Source organism: Ammodytes marinus, assembly GCF_949987685.1.
Source record: "Ammodytes marinus genome assembly, chromosome: 1".
Taxonomy (NCBI): Eukaryota; Metazoa; Chordata; class Actinopteri; order Uranoscopiformes; family Ammodytidae; genus Ammodytes; species Ammodytes marinus.
The window spans coordinates 16,473,749-16,488,596 of record NC_137230.1 but is presented as its reverse complement, the minus strand read 5'-3'; the positions used below and the strand labels follow the sequence as shown (position 1 = coordinate 16,488,596).

Here is a 14,848-nt window from a genome sequence, read left to right as displayed (position 1 = left end):
AGCCAAAACCACCAGAACCGGGAAGGTTTGACGCCAGCACACAGGCTCGTGAAAGAGGCCCTAAACCCTTCCCCCTTCAACATACAAACAAATCAATACAAGCTCATTTGAACTGAGATCTGATATTTCAAGGAGATTGTGCTTAAACAAATTTTAAGAAATATGGATCATTCTAAAAAAAAATTGGTTGGATTTTCTATTGCCCATGATTGCACTGCAACAAGATATTTTTATTATCAATCAATCTGCCACGTGTGCTAAGTATTCATTGATTGATTGGTTGTTGTCAAAATTGTCGTATTGTCTGAGGAACAGTCCAAATCCCAAAGATATTCAGTTTTCATCTATATAAAGCAGGGAAAATCTACTAATATGTTCATTTGAGAGGCTGCAAGCCTCATTTCATGTAAAGGATTTTTGATAATTGCTTAGACATGATATTAAATATTTAATCCACAGGGTGAAATAACTGCTGTATTGAAACACAATTACTGGTCAGAAAACGGAGATATATAAAATATAATATATTTCTCACTGTTGACAGTCTCATCTCTCACTGAAGCTGAACGTTTACTTGTGTATGACTTGATCTCCCTATATCTCTCTACGGGTAAGGATAGGTTATACACATATGTGTGTGTGTGTGTGTGTGTATTATGTGCATATTATGTATGCCTATGTGTTTGTACAATTTTTGGTTCAGTGTGTACAGAAACCCACTGACAACACAGTGGTGCTTTGCTATTTTTAAAACAAATAAGAAGTACAGCGAGAATACGTCTGTCCACTCGGCCACCCCCGAGCCCCCTCCTCGCCTGCAGGCCTGATTGTGTTCCACTACAAAGTCAGGAAACTGTCTGGCCTTTGAGAGTTGACTTGTGAGGAAACGCACTGCATGATGGGTCATTTCTCCACCCACGGCAATGTTGCGTCAGCCCAGATCCAAATGATTAAAATACAGACACACACACACACACACACACACACACACACACACACACACACACACACACACACACACACACACACACACACACACACACACACACACACACACACACACACACACACACACACACACACAGGTTTGTTTCATTATTATTATTGTCATTGAATATTGATATACAAAAATAAAGATTGTGCATCTGTAAACAGTGCTGAGCAGTTCAATTAATTTAGCAATTTATTATTATTATTATTGTGTATGGGTGTGTGTTTAAAGAAATATTTCCTTAAGCATGAAAATGATTAAGATTAGCAAACTGATGCCATTTATCTACACATTGAATGCTAAACATAACTAAAATACAGAAGGTCCGTTTTAATGTTTTATTTTACTCAACATATTTTTTTTTATTATTATTCTTCCGGACAATTACACATAATACATAATTTTCTCATTGCATAATAGAATAATTCAGCCCACATCTTAAATAGTAAGACATATATGCAAACATTATATCCCTCAGTAATAATAATTTAAATCCTTGTTGCTTAATATAGCATAACTTTAAAGCAATGAAAGTGTATTCTTTGGTAGACATTGCACACAGAAAATGTACAACAAAACTACAACCATAATATACCAATAATGGGCCTATCATTTTTAATAAACATTTTTATTCTAGGGCTAACATAAATGAAAGAGGTTTTTGGAGAAATTACCATTGGCTATCCGGGTCCATGGAAACGTTGATGCGACGGCTGAGGGGCCGGGTCTGCCTGCAACAGCTGAGGCGGATCTGCAGCTTGATTACAGCTCACAGCGGACTCCAACATAATTGATGACCTAATTGAAAAGCGGGAGGAGGAGAGAGAGAGAGAGAGAGAGAGAGAGAGAGAGAGAGAGAGAGAGAGAGAGAGAGAGAGAGAGAGAGACGCTCCAATGAGAAAAGTTTACTTGCGCTTCCTCCTCACAATCCCACAGCTGAGGGCATTGATGTGAGCGCAGAGTCTTTCGGTTTTTTACGCGCACTTCTTTCACCATCACACACGGAGCACTTGTACACCTTCTCACCTTTAGTTTAGCGCGTCTGTGTTTCTTTTCTTTAATTTTCTTCCATTTTATGAATGATTCTCTCTCGCAATACTTCTTCTACTACAACTACTGAGATATCCTCGGATACCTCGGCGTCCTCGTCCGCACGACATCACCTCGGCACATCTTCTCTCCTAAAGTTCAAACGCCACCAGGACGTTCACTGCAGCTTCAGACGCACTTGGGGGAAATATCACTCGTCGAAGAAAAACTTGTTAATTTGTGCAGCAGCAGCAGCTGAGCTGACCGTCAACATGAGTGTTACTCTCAAACCCGAGGCAGAGCCGAATAACAACGTCTCCGTCGAAGAGGAGGTGAGTTTTGCACACAAGTTTGAAGTTTCATTCCTGCGGTGCACCGACACTTTGACCCCCTCGAGCTCCTGTTCAATCACTGCCAAACAGTGTTTCCGGCCACAATTAAACACTGTGGGTATGTTTGCTTCAAAGTTGTGTTGCGGGGAACTGCCATTTAAAGGGAAGCGCAGAAGGCTCAATTTAAAGGGACGAAGCCAGTTTCAGTGGGCTATCAAAGTTAGACTATAAAACGCATTAGACAAATATTGTCTACACTTCTTTATTCTTTTTTTTTTAAGACTTATAGCCTAATGAATATCACCAGGTGTGCATTAGCTAATGACACTACCAATTAAGCTATTAACTGTGTCTTTGTCTTGTTGTTCACAATTTGTAGTAGGCCCATAGCCTATGACAAAATTGCATTTGCGTCTTGTTTCTTTTCTTACAGGGAATAAAATTAAATAAAATATAGGCCTACGTTTTAAATTGAGTAAAATCAGCAGGCCATCTGGATTGGAAGAGTAAAACAATGGAAAAGTCCCCTAAATTGAGCCTCGTAATTTTCTAAATGTCTTGTGTTTTCCCCCTCCCACTTCCTCAGTATCCAATTTGTTGCCGTGACATTGTCTGCGTTGTTTGCGTTCAGGTGCCAAACTAAATCAGATAGGCGGTCCATCTTAGCATCCACATTTATGATTTGTGAAGAGGCTCCAGGATTTAATAAACTAGAATACTTTCCACATTTTATTTGCACTTTATATAAGCCTATTCAAAAATTCCTACTTATAAAACCAATGATTTAAATAATTTAATTAATTGAGTTACCTCCTAAATGATCCATGTTGACAGTTTACAGCTGCTTCCTCAGTTCTGTGTGGCCTCTTTAATGACTCCTTATGAAGGGACACTAAGGGGAGCGCTGGGCCTATTGTTGGTCCTCCTTTGTTCCCATTGTCTTACAACAGAGCCACATGTGGCCACTTGACTTTTCTTTGCCTTTGCTTTTGTATTTTTTTCTGTCCTTGTAATTTAGAACAAAGATTAAGCAAACAAGCCAGAAATTTATTTTGAAGCCTTCAAGCTTGTTTAGAGACCAATTAAATCATTATGATAGTGTGTTGTCACTCATCAATACTCCTATGTAATAATAATCGTATTTTCTTTGATAAATTCACCTAAATGTGGGCTATATAACTAATACACTTCAGATTTTATAAAATCTATTTGGTTTTATCACAGCTTCTGTTTTATGAACTCACAGTCAATGAGAAGCCGGTGGACCAATGAAAACATCAACATTGGGTTTGTGTCCAGCTGGGCCTGCCTTCAATTGCTGACTTGTAAAAGACTGAGAATTGCTGCTGTGCGGTACCTGTAAAAGGGCCAGTGGGGTATGGGCTGCGGGTCAGAGGAAGGAAATGGTGTCGCGCTGTGCACTGGCAGCCCCATTGTACTGAGGGCCTCCCCACCGGCTGGGAACTAATGGGCCTCGCTCTGCAGTCTGTTTCCCCGGCCACATTGGACTGTACACAACTTCAGTTCTCAGTCTCTGGTCAGGGTCCTTAAAGGTGATCCATGGGTCCCCCAGCAACATGAGGATCCCATAGTGTAACATGGATGAATCATGGGGTATATCAAAATGATTGTTTGTTCACAGGTTTAATTTTTAGATTCATGTTCAGATCTTAGAATAATATGCAATCCTTAGGGGATTATTGTGATATCAACAATGTCATGCTTCTGTGGTTCCCAACCTGTGGGTCAGGACCCAGCCAAGGCGTTGCTTTTATAAATTTGAAGGGATACACGCAGGAAATGTAATGGCATTTCCTATGCAAATAAGATTTATTTCTCACTTAATAATAATAATAATAATTTGGATTAAGTAGTGCATCATTTTGCCTTGAATATATTAAAATTAAATGAGGGAATAATCAGTCTTTGGTTCACATGCCAACGTGCAAACTGACAACTACTTTTTTTTTAAAGGGGTCAAGAGCCTAAAAGGTTTGGAACCAGTGTCCAATCTCCAGCAACACTTTATAGTATAATAATATAATTAGCAATCGCTGTATTTGTGTTAAGGACACGTTTAGGAACCTCTGACCATTAAAAATATGCTCCCTTTCTGAATTTCCAGGACTTAATACCATGAATGTAACCAGCAAGTGCAGTTTGTTTCCACTGTAAATATCCCCATCCATATGTTTTATTTATTTAGGAAAAATACCATGTTGGGACCAATGCCAAGCATTAATAAATAAATTGTATTGTACAGCTTACAGTTCTTATTCCACAAACTGAAAGAAAACGAGATACTACATAAGAATGCACAGAATAATCGCCACTTCCAACTGATCAATGCAGTTTTTATTTTTATTTGCAGGTACGAACACTGTTTGTCAGTGGCCTACCAGTCGATATCAAACCACGGGAACTTTACCTTCTCTTCAGACCTTTTAAGGTGAGTTTCAACATGATGTTTTTCTAAGGAAAGAGGGTGATGTACAGTGCTGCTTGAAGTATGTGAACCCCTTGAGCCTTTTGGAATTTTATTTATTTTAACCATTATTAATTCATTTTTATCAATACCAGTATTTTTTATATGAAATAACATGTTTGTTTATCAATTCAACATTGTTCTTTTCCGGAAATCAATTGTTAAAACAAATGATTTACCAACTTTTGTATGTGCAAAAGTTTATGAACCCTGAGCTGCATTGCTTAAATCGAGCAGGTAAACACAATCGGGTGGGCCAAATTGAGTGATGAAATGGACCAATGTAATGAGAGATCTTTGGGGAAGAAATTGGACGGCACTAGATAAAACGGATATAACCAGGTCAGTTTAGGCCCACCAAAGTGAACCCATACAGGTCAGACATGCCAAAAGGGAAAGCAAATCTCAGAGGATCTCAGGAATAGAGTTGTGATGTTGCACATTTGTCAGGGGACAGCTATAAATTAATTTAAAAAAAGTTTGAGCTCCATCGGCCCACCGTGAGGCAACTCATCTTCAAATGGAGATCTTGAAGAGTGACTGAACATCTGCCTAGAAGTGGACTTCCTTCAAAAATATCCACAAGCGCCACAACATTTTTTTATTTTTCAGTTAAAAACCAAACATTACATCTTGTGATTGTGATTTGAAGACCTCTTGCAGCATCTGGGACAGATGTGCATGGTTCCACAATAAGAAGAAAACTCAGTCGACATGGCTTTCATGGGAGGGTTGCTGAAGAAGCCTCTGCTCTCAAAAAAGAACAAAACTGCTTGTCACAACTTTGCCAGAGAGCACCTGGAGGATACCTGAAGTCTTCTGGAAGTTTATTCTGTGGACAGATTAGTAAAAAATGTAACCGTTTGGTCATAACCAAAACCGCCATGTTTGGGCAAAAACGCAACTCTGCCTACTACCAAAAGAACCTTCTCAAGTGAAGAATGGTGGTGGCAAATGGTCTGCAAATCTCCAGATGTAATGTTTACCAGAACAATCACTTTTATTGTGGCGCTTGTGGATATTTTTGAAGGAAGTCCACTTCTAGGCAGATGTTCAGTCACTCTTAAAGCTCTCCATTTGTAGATGATTTGCCTCACGGTGGACTGATGGAGATCAAACTTTTTTTAAATTAATTTATAGCTGTCCCCAGACAAATGTGCAACATCACAACTCTATTCCTGAGATCCTCTGAGATTTTCTTTCCCTTTTGGCATGTCTGACCTGTATGGGTTCACTTTGGTGGGCCTAAACTGACCTGGTTATATCTGTTTTATCTAGTGCCGCCCAATTTCTTCCCCAAAGATCTCTCATTACATTGGTCCATTTCATCACTCAATTTGGCCCACCTGATTGTGTTTACCTGCTCGATTCAAGCAATGCAGCTCAGGGTTCACAAACTTTAGCACATACAAAAGTTGGTTAATCATTTGTTTTATCCGTTTTAACAATTGATTTCCGGAAAAGAACAATGTTGAATTGATAAACAAACTGTTATTTCATACAAAAAATACTGTATTGATAAATTAATTAATAATGGTTAAAATAAATAAAATTCCAAAATGCTCAAGGGGTTCACATACTTTCAAGCAGCACTGTATATAAGGAAGATGTTTTAGAGACATTTTATTTAAGTATTCACAAAGTAACTGAAATCCAGTTAATCCTTTTTTGCAGTAATATGCCTTGCAGCATTTGATGCTTCAGCTCTCAAAGTTTTTCTTTGCCCCTCTTTTGTACATTCTTGGATCAAACAACCCCTCTGTTAATGAAAGTCCAGATATTTGCATATACGAAAATGAGGCCACATCATTGTTTGTCCATTGCTGTTTTTCTGGACTGGACTCCAGTTCCATAAACACCCCTCCCACCCTTGTCCTAACTAACCAAATTGGAAGTGGTATCGCTTGCACATGGATGATCTTGTGGAATGTGTAAATGAGTAGCCCTCGCGATTGGCCAACCAACCCTCTGTGACCCAGCTCGCCCACCGTGTAGGGACATTTTTATTTCCTCCCGTAAGATTCAGAGATATGGAAACCACTGAAATGTTTTGTTTTCTTAAGCCATTGTAACAGTTTTACTTTTGCCCCTGTGCTACTGCAGAAGGCAAACAGCAGATTGTGTAAACAGGGTTACATCTGATTAACTGGAAGGTTTACAGTAAGGTTTGAGCCAAATTAAAACCTTTTTTACAAGATGTTTTGAAGATACATCTATTTAGTATTTGGTGTTTCCTATCACTTGTTTTTTACCTTGAATTACTGAAGCAAAATCTGGTTTGGATTGTTGCTAAGGATTTATCACAGCCAGTGAAAGGAGTTTAATTTTCCATCGCTGTAAATCAGGAGAGATCCCATCCATCAATACTCTGGCCAGGCAAAATTTTCCTGGAATTTGCTCATGCTTTATCCAAAAGCATGGTGCTGTTTTTAAGTTGGTTTAATTCAGTGGCTTTATTAAAAGCCATGCTCACCCTGACATATCTGATAACATATGCTATCCCCTTTTTAAACTAAACTGGGTAATGGTTATTTTTCTGAGAATAAAATTGAGTTTTGTGAAAGATGTATTTGCTAGAAATGTGCATGTTTCATATTTTACCACAGCAAACGTTGAGTACAACACCATCACCTAAGGATCCATGATGGCCTGCTGTCGAGCTCAAATTGAAACTGGCAAAAGCAGGTTGCTCTTGTTATAGTTTTCATGCCTGACTTCATGCATGTGACTCCAGGGTGGATAATTGGCTATCTTTCTTCCCGCAGGGTTATGAAGGGTCACTGATTAAGTTAACATCAAAACAGGTGAGATGCCTTCCATCAGTGCATGGAACTGCTTTAATGCCATACTAAAGAAATGACGAGGTAGTGGCTGCTGTTTTTGAAACATAATTATTGGATAAAGGCTTCCTTTTTTTAAATAGGATAAATGTACAACTTTTGTTTTGTTTGACACAGGATTTCATACCAAAGAAAGAATATTATGACATTAATAATCTAAAAAGTCTGTTCTTTTTTTGCCTTCCAGCCTGTCGGGTTTGTAACCTTTGACAATCGCACTGGAGCTGAAGCTGCAAAAAATTCACTAAATGTAAGCACTGCCTTATTTTTATTGAGATATTTTATTTATTTTTTTAATAGGTTGCTTTGTATTTCTTAGATGTGTTCTAACCAAACACAATCAAATGGTTAGGAGTTCAACATTTTTTTTTTATTATGGTAAAAATGTCAAAGCCAACGCATTGTCTTTTTATAATTCAATGGCAGGGCCATTTTTGGAAAGGGGCCAGAATCCTGTAGGCTTACGGTAGTTTACTTTGACCTTGATACACATCCCCTTCTTAGTCTGGTATAGCTTTATTTATTTTGCATATCACTGCTTTTCTGTAATACTTTTTTTACAGCCACATGTGTAGTGTTATATGGAAACATCTTCAGTAGTGTAACCTCTTATTTTGTCACCCAGTAGCCCACATTGGCAGTATCTAACACTTCTCTCATAGCCTAGCCTTCCTTATGGGCATCACCTCTAGACACACCAGCATTCACACACAAACAGACACGCACATACACGAAAATACTACTCACCTGCATGTGGGCACAACGCTTAGGGCACAAGAACACAGCAGGATTAAACCGCCAAAAAGGAATTAAACTCAAGTCTCGCCATCGCCCCTTTTCCTCATCTCCCTCTCCTCCTGACTCATGCGACAAAGTGAACTTCTCCTCCTGTCGCCTCTGCTCTTGTTTTTGTCACAAGGAAATAGAGATGCGAGCATGTTTACATATTTCAGGAGTGTATCCTTCTCCTACCCCCTCCCATTAAAGACTTAGTTTTAGTTCAGTGTGATCTGAAATCAGGTGTGAAGGATGTGTTTTAACATCCCCTAGTAGGACAGAATGTTGTTTAGCTCAGGGGAAGCTTGAAGGATACATCCTGAGTGTTAAAACACGGCTCTAGGAAAGGAGGCCATGTGAGACTACTGAGCTAAAGCCCCTCAAACTCAGCCCACCTCCCTTACGATACTATGTCCCCCTCCGTCTCTCTCCCAGGGTATCCGTTTTGACCCCGAAAGTCCCCAGACCCTGCGCTTAGAGTTTGCTAAAGCCAACACGAAGATGGCAAAGAGTAAGCTGATGGCCACACCGAACCCCACAAATATCCACCCTGCTCTAGGAGCACACTTCATTGCACGGGACCCATGTAAGTTGTACGGCTGCACCACTCTAGGCTCTGTCATCCACTTTCACCTTGTCAATGCCAATACTCAGTTGCCCTTCTTATCCTTTTTTTAATCTCTCAGGATATTGTGGCATTAAAGACAAACGGACAGGGTTTAAAAACATTATCTAACAAATGAAGAACTAACTCACCTCCACATGCATGTGTCATCTTTACTCTTAAGAAAGCTGCTTTACCTCTGTCCAGCTGGGAAATGCCACTCTCACAGGGTTTAGTAAGCAGTCGTCTCTGCTCTTTGCCTAAAACACCTGCTTGATTGGTTTTGGACAGGTGATTGTTGACAAGTGTTGTGCTGCATTCAGACCAGTTTTTACCCCATAGAATCAAGTCGTGTGCTGGAAAAAAAAATCAAGCGGGGACAGGAAACATGAACTGGGGGAACTAGTAAGCTAAACAGACAATTTACCAAACAGTAAACTACCTAGCATTTAATGAAAAAGTTTACTGTTATTACCCTGTTCTTGCACTCACCTGAGCCAAACGGCAATCCTTTCTACTCTGCTACTTCTATTCTCCCATGGATTCATAAAACAAAAATAACTTATCCTGTTTTGAGAGGCAGTTCCACCTGCTTTCCAACTTCCTATCGGATTGAACTGTAAAAGGAAGGATGCGGGGTAATTTCTCTTTGCATAGAAATGGATGAACATTTAAATCTGGTCTGACTGCATCATTTTAGGGTTAAAAATTAATATGTATTTTTTTATGTACAACACAAGCTATTACAAGATGTATCACTAATCTGTAGAAAACCTTAAAGCCACATTGTGACAACACAAAGCGGTAACAAACCCCCTTTTGCAGTATTCTTCTTTTTATTTAAAATTATTTAGCCAAGGTACTGATTGTTTTCATGATGCAAGCCGGTATGTTGAAGGGTAGGTCAGTCAGCTTTGTTTCCTGCTGCCATATTCTTCCCCAGATGATCTGACAGGGGCAGCACTGATCCCAGCAGCACCAGATGCTTGGACTCCTTACCCTCTGTACACCACGGAGCTGACCCCAGGCCTCCCTCACGCAGCCTTCTCTTACCCGGCGGCTGCTGCCGCTGCTGCAGCCCTCCACGCCCAGGTGAGGGACCAACCGGTGTGTGTTTCTCCTTTTTTCTTTTCTTTTCTTTTCTCATCTTCTATTTTCAATACAATACAGGGAATCTTTTTTTAATATAGACTCAAAGTGAGATGATTGCATCACTGCAATTTCAATCATTATAACATGGTACACTGTTAAAAGCAGAGTTTCCTAAAACGATCCCAGTGGTCCTCAATTCTAACCCTTTTCTAAGTATTGTAATAACTTCGATCATGTCTGTTAAAAGAAGGGGAAGAAATGTGCCTACACATCTTTAACATTGGGTTAATTGCAGTTTAAATGTTATAGTATTAGTGGAGTGGGAATGGCTTTTGGTTAACAATAGCAATGGAAAATATTTCTCGTTGGGTCATTCAGAGTTCATTGTGATCTAACTTCCTCCGGCAATGTAAGTGCGCTACTCTGCAAAGTAGGCAGCTATTACATAGGCCACTTTTTTTGGGCACAAGAGGCAGAGGAATGCCAGGTATTTGCTTGGAGAAATTGTCAGACTTGATGGCCTTCTCGGGAGGTGCCAACTTACTGTCCATGTTCCTGTTGGAACATAAGCTGACTATAGTTACACAAAGGGTGGGGGGAACCTTTTTTAAGTGCAGTCTGATGACAGATCCCAAAATGCCACACGCTCTCTTCCCACTGACTCTTCATCCTGTTTGTTTGTACTCAATAACACAACAATGTAACAACATGTACAAATGTCTCTAGATAACTGTAATGCCACAGCAATGTAACATCAAAGTCTCAATGTCTCTAGATAATTGTAAATGACCTGAGTGTATGAAGCTGTTAGGCCTTCGTCGGTTATGGAAATGTACAGGCATACCAGCTTTTATCCTGTGGGAATGTTTAACACACTGAGGTTCAACTCATCACAATTCTATGCCTGTTAATTACTCAGACTATTGTCCTCAATGAGCAGCTATGTGCCCCACATTCCCATAGCTTCAGTGACCTGGGCTTAAAGGCACAGTCCTCCTAAACTTACATGTAAATGTAAAATTCAAAGCTTTATAAAATGATATATTCAGGATTGAAGCATGATTTGTCTGGTGTGCATGACTATGTTTGTTTCTTCAGATGCGCTGGTACCCTACTCCCTCTGATACTTCTCAGCCTGGATGGAAGTCCCGGCAGTTTTGTTAGATATTTAGTGAGTAATCTTTTGGTCCAACAGTGGTTTTAGATGTTGAAACTCCCACCATCCTCTAACTACAAAATGAAATCTTCCTAATGTCACTAATACAATGTTTGACTGATAACTTCGGAATGTGTCAACATAAATGAATAATAAATGCCCTCAAATTTGGTGTAAAAGGGTACAGCTGGAGACGTTAAAATCAACAGTGTAATGTCAAAATACTTTCCTACATCCCCAACCTGTGCGTGTGGCCCTGAGCCCTTTTTTCTACTAAAGATACACATCTTTGAAACCAAGTCATGAATACTTTCCTAAATGATTTCCTAAAACTTTGTTGGACTAGTTTCATCTAATACACATTTAATTAATGAGTATTTACAGCAGCTGGTATATGTTGGTTTGATTGATAACAAACAACTTGTTTGTTCATTGTTTGTAATGAAGTAACATGTCAACCAGTTCAAAAGACTAATTCTTGCTTGCGTTTTTTAAATAGTTTTTGGACAAGAATGGAGCTCTACTGCTTACATTTTATTTTTCCAAAGCATCCTTTTGTGATATTGCTTATTCCTGTGATCGGTTACGTCTTTGAGGCACTCTGTTGCACTGGGTGACATGTTCAATCACTACGATGAAGCTAGGCTCTGTACCTTTGGTGTTAATTCCAGTCAACATCCTACTGCTGTGAAATACTGGCAGCACTCCGCATGTGTATTAATCCACAACTGATAATATTCCCCAATAAATGCACTATTTACTTCTATTTGAGTAATGTTTGTTTTAAAATGACAATGCTAAACTTTTTTAGGAAATAATTTACTTTTTCTTAAAGGACGTGTTTTAATGATTCACATATTGAATAGGAACAATTTGCCTTGGTGCTGTGTGCCACTGACTGGGGAAGAGTTTAATTTTCGGTCTACTCATTTCTTTCAAGTAGCCTATAAATTAAAGCTTTATTGGCATGTTTGAACTAACTCTTATTTTCCCTGTTTTCTTCAGGCCTCTGGAAACCACACCTTTGTCCAGCTGAAGTGAGGTTTGCCAAGCTATTCATTAATTTAATCAGGTTTATTTAATGGACAAATGAGCATTACTATAAACAAACAGTATTTATATCTCCTCCCGATTGTCTCTGGGCGGAGTCTGAGTTGAAACCATCTTGCTGTCGACAATCTGAGCTTATCCTTGGCAACTATTTTGCGGTACCATCTTGGCACTTAAAAAAAAAAAAAAAAAAAAAAAACTCATGCAAAGCCTAATCAAACTCCATGGATCATAATTGCTGAGGGAAATGGATGAATTGAAGTTACTGTTGAGCTAGTCCTTCCATGGGTTACCGCTGCTCCTGGGAGGTTTAGAAGCGTTAAGAGTCATTGCATGTTAGTCTTTTTGGCATGAATTTAGAACGCAGAGTTCGGTGTATCCTAATTTTCTTAGTGTTTGTGTTGCCTCTTTACCTTGGCCTAGACAGCGAAATATTTTGTTTTCCTGTAGAACCTTGGTCTTACCTCTGTGAAAGCTAGGCTGTTGTGTAAATGGCTTATCTCATGGACCTTGTGAATGCATCCCTACGTTCTATGACAACCCTAGTCCTTATAATCCTATCAATGTCTGTCATTATTTGAGCAGAGGAAAGTACAAATATTTTTGTACTTCTTGCGTAATGTATATTTATGCATTTTTGTGCAACTAAATAATGAACATGTATAAGTTGGATGTTTAGTCGTCTCTTGTTTTTGGTGTTGCTTTTGATCCTATAATCCTGTTGACGTAGTTTTAAAGAAAAAAGTGCAATTTGTTTAAAGGGGAAATGGTTATCGGTCAAAAAAGGAAAGTATTCTGAATGTGGCTTGTGCCATTCTGCTAAAATGAGATTGCTGTATAACGATCTTTCAGAATGTGAAACTGGACTACAAACGTAAAGGGTTGTGTTTTTTGGGGGGGCCATTTTGAAATGGGACGCAGGATTAAGTGGAGGAATTTAGTTTGTGGTTTAGAAACATGTTTGTCTTTGTATCTGCTGTGCATAAGATGTAAAAAAAATATTCCCATCTTATGAATAAAAGAAGTGAATGCATTTCTGTTTGGGCATCTGTCATTTATCAATGTGTTAAGTCAGCGACCAATCGGTTAACAAAAGCTCTGGTGCTGTCTCCAAGAACTGAACTCTGGACATCAGATGTTGACATCAATAATTCATGCTAACTTTTCATTTGTAATGCATCATTTCATTAGTGTCTCTTTGCGTCATGCATGGAGTTGACCTCCACACTCTGCCCTCATAAGCTGTAAATTGCTCTGCTCGACCAACTGTGACTGCTCCTCGAGGGACTCTTAATTGACTCAATGCGACCAGCTGCCTAATTGTAGTGGTGACTTATATATTTGGGGTTGAAATGTATAACATTTCATGTAATTCCTTTTCTGATCATGAATCAAATCAAGAATGGAGAACAAAGGAGACCAGTGCAGAAATGATTGCTTAATGTCAATTATCAAGCAAAACTGTTGAATTTCAAAGTGAGGATTTGCTGTCTTTCTGTTATGTCTTTATAGAATGTGTCTGTTTATTGAGGATTTAAATTGTTGGTCAGATAAAGACATGTTGAATACATCACCTGGTGCTTTTAGAAATGTTGGACATTTTTAACATGTTAACATTTGTTAATTAATTTTTTTCAACATCAAATTCTCTACGGATTAATAAATAATAATATAATTTATTGCATCCCTGATAGAGGGCACTCGGTGTCAATGGATGCTTAATCTCATGGAGGACCTATCATTCAAATGTAGGAGGTTAAGAAGAAGCAAAACATTCTCAAGAATCAGCCACTTGCGCTTCATGAAAATAAAATAAAAAATGCGTCATCGAGCATCACTTTCTCACAGAATATTGGGTTGACATGAAATCAATACGGAGTGTGACGATGGGGATGCTGCAGATTGTCACGAGGCACATTTCCTTTTCTCTGCTGCTTTTATCTACAGACTCCAGCTGTATGTCAGGATCCGGTATAAACAAACCTCTTATTGCAAATCTTAAATATTTCTTGTTCTTCCTAACTGGGAATGGTTAGTTAACACAAGATACACACCATGTTCTGTACAAAACAAAAGTGCATTTATTTATTTCAAAGAATTTACAACCGTTGCAGATGCAGTGGATCAATGGGGTTCAGTGATCAACATTTTCCTCTCTACTACAAGAAGACTTTCCCATCAAGTAAATAAACAGGTATTTTTTGTAATATGTTGGCATTTCTGTGTCTTACTCTTAGGAACAGGAAGGTTCAAGAACAATGAATTAATAAGACAGCAGTCTGAGTGTTATATAGCCTACAATAAAATTGTAACATAAAAAAAGAGCCACAAAGATTTTAGAGTTAAAAAAAAAAAGCTTCAATCTTTTTGAATATGTGAGAGCTTGATCAACAAGGCCTGGACGTTTTTTTAAATGCAGGATTTTGTCGCCCTCCACTGGCCCAACATCCACATGACCAGAAGCATGAAGCAGTCTAGCTGAGAGCCCTGTG

The 14,848-nt window shown here is 38.9% G+C and overlaps 1 protein-coding gene across 2 annotated transcripts; it reads left to right on the top strand.

The window, feature by feature from the left end:
• Positions 1-1,961: 1,961 nt before the first annotated feature.
• On the top strand, positions 1,962-13,330 carry LOC307271203 (RNA-binding protein, mRNA-processing factor 2a). 2 transcript variants are annotated; one of them, XM_080053599.1, is made up of 8 exons: positions 1,962-2,352; positions 4,724-4,801; positions 7,603-7,641; positions 7,865-7,927; positions 8,890-9,040; positions 10,002-10,150; positions 11,249-11,321; positions 12,312-13,330. In XM_080053599.1, the coding sequence occupies exons 1-7, from the start codon at positions 2,071-2,073 to the stop codon at positions 11,312-11,314; spliced, it is 828 nt and encodes a 275-aa protein (XP_079909725.1). In that variant the 5' UTR covers positions 1,962-2,070; the 3' UTR covers positions 11,315-11,321; positions 12,312-13,330. The 2 variants fall into 2 exon arrangements, with proteins under 2 accessions (XP_079909725.1, XP_079909724.1); XM_080053598.1 differs by having other exon boundaries at positions 10,002-10,165.
• Positions 13,331-14,848: the final 1,518 nt, after the last annotated feature.